We start from the raw sequence: 4,838 nt of genomic DNA, 5'->3' as shown, positions 1-4,838 counted from the left end.
TTGACGCTTTTTGAAAATAATTTGCTGTTTAATTTAAATCTTATACAATTCTAGGCAAAAAGTAACTGACAAACTCCTAATGGTCCCAAACGGAAGAACAACCGACCTGTTCAAAAACAAATCTTCCAGGCATCGGATGATGTTCAAAGCCGAATATTATATTCGTTACCACCTGTTTATACAAACATTTAATTTGAGGAGGAAACGCATATTAGAGTCTAGCAGCGGAGGACAGAGGGTCTCAAAACCCGGACTGTCCGACCTAAAGCCGGACGTCTGGCCACCCTGAAAGCGCCACTCTGAGGTCTGCCTAGTTTGCCTAATGGTAGCGCCGGCCCTGGGGGAGGTGGGGGGGGGGGGGGGGTCCGGACAAATGAGACACGTGTTCCAGGCCCATCAATGACATGTGGGAAACATGGACACAATCCCCAGAGGGGAGCGTTAATCTCCAGTGCGGAAGCAATAAATGGGAACCTTTCCAACAGCCCTAACTCCACATTGGATGAGAACTCAGATCAATGACGGATCTTCACTCACATTGTTCCAATTCTGTTCAATGAGGAAGCTCATGTTCACCAAGTCCAGGCAAATGACGGAGCTCTGCCCCTTTAAGGAAGGCGGGACAGGGTCGTCCCCGGTGTGACGTCATCACTTCGGACAGCCCGATGACGCAGAAATAAAGCCCATGAGGTCCTTGACAGGCATGCGCAGTGTGCATCTGCTCGATTTCGGCGCTTGTCGGGGAATGAATGCGGTTCAGAATAGGGTGACGAGCCTTGCAACGCCCGGCCAAGCGAGGTCCCTGCCCCGGTGTTGATTTAAACTGCGGACCAGCTCTCCGGGACCCTCCGTTGGGCTGAGCCCGCTCTGTGGCTCAGGGGCAGGACTGCATCCCCTGGTCATATCCTCTCGTCCCTACGGCGATGAATCCGTTTCAGTGCTCCGACTGCGGGAAAAACTTTAAATGGTCGAGTGAGTTAACTAGACACCGGCGGGTCCACACTGGGGAAAAGCCCTTCACCTGCCCTGATTGTGGGAAGGGGTTTGCCCAGAGCACCAACCTTCGGACGCACCAGCGAGTCCACACTGGGGAAAAGCCATTCGCCTGCCCAGAGTGCAAGAAGGCCTTCACCAAGAGAGGGAACCTTGAGGTACACCAGCTGGTCCACACTGGGGAGAGGCCCTTCACCTGCCCCGAATGCAAGAAGGCCTACACCACTTTGTTCAACCTTGAGATACACCTGCGGGTCCACACCGGGGAGAGGCCCTTCACCTGCCCTGAGTGCAAGAAGGCCTACACCACTTTGTCTCGCCTTGAGAGACACCTGCGAGTCCACACTGGGGAAAAGCCGTTCACCTGCCCAGAATGCGAGAAGGCCTTCACCCAGAGATGCCACCTTGATGTACACCGGCGTGTCCATACTGGTGAGAAGCCATTCACCTGCCCCAAGTGTGGGAAAGGCTTCACTGAAACCTCTAGCCTGAAGAGCCACCAGCGGGTCCACACTGGGGAGAAGCCATTCACCTGCCCTGATTGTGGGAAGGGGTTTGCCCAGAGCACCAACCTGCGGACCCACCAGCGAGTCCACACTGGGGAAAAGCCATTCGCCTGCAATGAGTGTGAGAAGGCCTTCACCAAGAGAGGGAACCTTGAGGTACACCAGCTGGTCCACACTGGGGAGAGGCCCTTCACCTGCCCCAAGTGCAAGAAGGCCTACACCACTTTGTCCAACCTTGAGATACACCTGCGGGTCCACACCGGGGAGAGGCCCTTCACCTGCCCTGATTGTGGGAAGGGGTTTGTCCAGTTCACCGACCTACACACCCACCAGTGGGTCCACACCGGGGAAAAGCCGTATGCCTGCCCCGAGTGCGAGAAGGCCTTTACCAAGAGATGCAACCTTGAGGTGCACCAGCGGGTCCACACTGGGGAGAGGCCCTTCACCTGCCCTGAGTGCAAGAAGGCCTACACCACTTTGTCTAGCCTTGAGAGACACCTGCGAGTCCACACTGGGGAAAAGCCATTCACCTGCCCCGAGTGCGAGAAGGCCTTCACTCAGAGATGTCACCTTGAGGTACACCGGCGGGTCCATACTGGTGAGAAGCCATTCACCTGCCCCAAGTGCGGGAAAGGCTTCAACCAGCTCTCCAACCTGCAGAAGCACCAGAAGATTCACAGCAGTGACAAGCTGAGTGCAGCAAGGGCTTCATCCACTCCTCCCATTTGCTGACCCACCAGCGTGTCCATACCAGGGAGAGGCCATTCATCTGCCCCCCAATTTGAAAAGGGCTTTGCCCGGTCCTCCCACCTGCTGGACCACCAGTTTAGTGCGGAAAGGAATTTGGCAAATCCTCTACCTGCTGATCCCCCAGATGATCCATACTGGGGAGAGGCCATTTACCTGTCCCGAGTGCGGGACGGGCTTTACCCAGACCTCCAATCTGTAGACGCATCAGTGGGCCGACACCGGGGAAAAGCCATCCACCTGCCTTGAGTATGAGGAGGTCATCACCAACAGGTCCAGCCTTGAAATACGCCAATGGATGCACAACAGGCAGAGGCCCCTAACCTTCCCCAAATGCAGCAAGGGCTTCAGTGAGCAATCAAACTTGAAGATTCACACCAGAGACTGGCCATTCACCTGCCCTGAGTGCAGGAAGGGCTTCATCCAGTCCTCACACCTGCTGAACCATCAGCGGGTACAGTCCAGAGAGAGTAAGAGTGCAGAAAAGGGTTCGCCCAGTCCTCCAACCTGATGATCCACCAGAAGGCCCACACCAGGGAGAGACTATTCACCTACTCTGAATTTGGGAAGAACTTCACCCAGACCCCCTATGTGCTCAGACATCAGCAGATCCACGCCAGGGGGAGGCAATTCATCTGCTCCGAGTGCAGGAAGAAATTCATCAAGTCGAACAGCCTGGTTTTCACCAGCGAGTTCACACAGAAAGTTTGCAGGGTGTGGAATATTTAAACATCACTCACTCAAACACCAGGAGGGACTGGAGTCTTGTGGTTATTGAGGAAACAATTCAAAGCAGGTCTTGGTTTTGATGTCAATTTACAATTTGTTTTCAGGTTCAAGTTTATTGTCGCATGTCTAAAGGTGCAGTGGAGAAGTTTGTTTTGGACCAGTCTAGCTTCACATTCCGTATATAGTCCAGCAAATAAGTCATGGTGCAGGAGTGAAAGTTGCAGGGACACATCAGTAGGTACAAGGCAAAAGCAGCATTATTTTACAAGTGTGAGGATCATTCAAGGGTCTGATAACACGGGGAAGGAACTGTCCTTGAATCTGCTGGGAAATCATCTCCATGGGGAGGAGGGTAGAGGTAATGTGTCTGGGGAGGGGTGGGTCTTAATATGTTGGTTGCTTTTCTAAGGCAGTGGGAAGTGGAGGTGGAATAGATTCTCTCTGTCAATGTTAGTGACTGATTAAATATTTTTAAAAATCTAACAATACAGCATGGTGGAAAGGTCTCCGGCCCATGAAACCCGTGCTGCCCAATTAACCTACCTATCATGAGGAGGGGGGGGGTTGGGGAGGAGAGAATATACAGACTCCTTATAGACAGGATTGGTTTTGAACCTGGGTCATTGGTGCTGTAAGAATGTTTCGTTACCAAGTCACCCAATTACAGGAATTGAATTTTATTTCCTGGATTTAAACCAAATAAAGCAGCTGTTTGAAACCTGTCTCATTCCCTGTATCTCTGTAATACACTCAATGTAGAGAACAAAGACAAGGCTATTCAGTCCATCTGGGGTCACTCTGAGAGCATCCTGGTATCTCCCCTCCTGTCACTGTTTCTGATCCACCAGTCCTCACCCTGCTGTGATTCTCTTCTATTCCTTTCTCCTCTCTGTGTAAACTGAGCTTCCACTTCTAGACAGCTGCACTGTTCACTTCAAAGACAGAAACAGGAGCAGGAGTTGGCCACCCGGCCCCTTAAGCCTGCTCTACCAGTCATCAAGATCATGGCTGATCTGGGCATGGACTAAACTCCACTTACCCACCTATTCCCTACAACCCTTCATTCCCCAATCTGTTAAAAATCCACCCATCTGTGTCTTAAACACTTTCAACAAGGCTCCACTTCAGGAGGAAGTCAGGAGAACACAATTCAGTCCTCAGTCATGGAGAAGGTCAGATACTTCAAATTCCTGGGTGTCAACATTTCTGAGGATCTGTCCTGGAGCCTCCATGTCGAAACTATCATGAAGAAGACTCGCCAGCGGTGATAAGTTGTGAGGTGTTTGAGGAGATTCGGTTTGTCACTGAAGAGTCTCAAACACTTCTACAGGTCAACTGTAGAGCACATTCTGGCTGGTTCATCACTGTCTGATACAGAGATGTCAACGCTCAGGACAAGAAAAAACTCCAGAGGGTTGTTTTCTTTTTAACTATTTGTATTGATTTTAATCGAGATTTTATAATAATAATGATACAATGAGATGATGTGAATAGTTCTACATAGTTAATAAAATGACCATCACCTCAAAGCCAAACATAAATTGTAAAACATTCATAATTCACAATCCAGATGGTGTTTTTAAAAAAAGAGAAGCTAATAAAAAAGGAAAAAAATAAAAGATAAAAGGTAAAAGTATGAAAAGAAACCAAACCAAAACAAGAAAACTCCATCCCCTCCCTAATCGCGTTGCCATGTGCTACATATGATTAGCATTAAAAGTAAAACGAAGGAAAAAATATATTTAAAAAAATGAAAAGACGCAAGTCGGACAATTCAATGATATTGGAGTGAAATTATAAAGTCAGAAAGTGAGTCGTAGTAAATGGGGATTCTGCACGATGCGAGAGAGTCATCGAGTTCAG

General features: G+C 49.8%; 1 protein-coding gene across 1 annotated transcript; it reads left to right on the top strand.

The window, feature by feature from the left end:
- The first annotated feature begins 380 nt into the window (after positions 1 to 380).
- LOC138764552 (zinc finger protein 484-like) lies at positions 381 to 3,554 on the top strand. The gene has a single exon (XM_069940640.1). The coding sequence runs from the start codon at positions 924 to 926 to the stop codon at positions 2,229 to 2,231; it is 1,308 nt and encodes a 435-aa protein (XP_069796741.1). The 5' UTR covers positions 381 to 923; the 3' UTR covers positions 2,232 to 3,554.
- Positions 3,555 to 4,838: the final 1,284 nt, after the last annotated feature.

Source organism: Narcine bancroftii, chromosome 5 (genome assembly GCF_036971445.1).
Source record: "Narcine bancroftii isolate sNarBan1 chromosome 5, sNarBan1.hap1, whole genome shotgun sequence".
NCBI classification, from domain to species: domain Eukaryota; kingdom Metazoa; phylum Chordata; class Chondrichthyes; order Torpediniformes; family Narcinidae; genus Narcine; species Narcine bancroftii.
The sequence above is the reverse complement of the archived record's forward strand: the minus strand, read 5'-3'. Positions and strand labels throughout refer to the sequence as shown.

Excerpts from the sequence above, each read along its gene's own strand:
- LOC138764552 (XM_069940640.1), top strand. The coding sequence starts at position 924 with ATGAATCCGTTTCAGTGCTCCGACTGCGGGAAAAACTTTAAATGGTCG.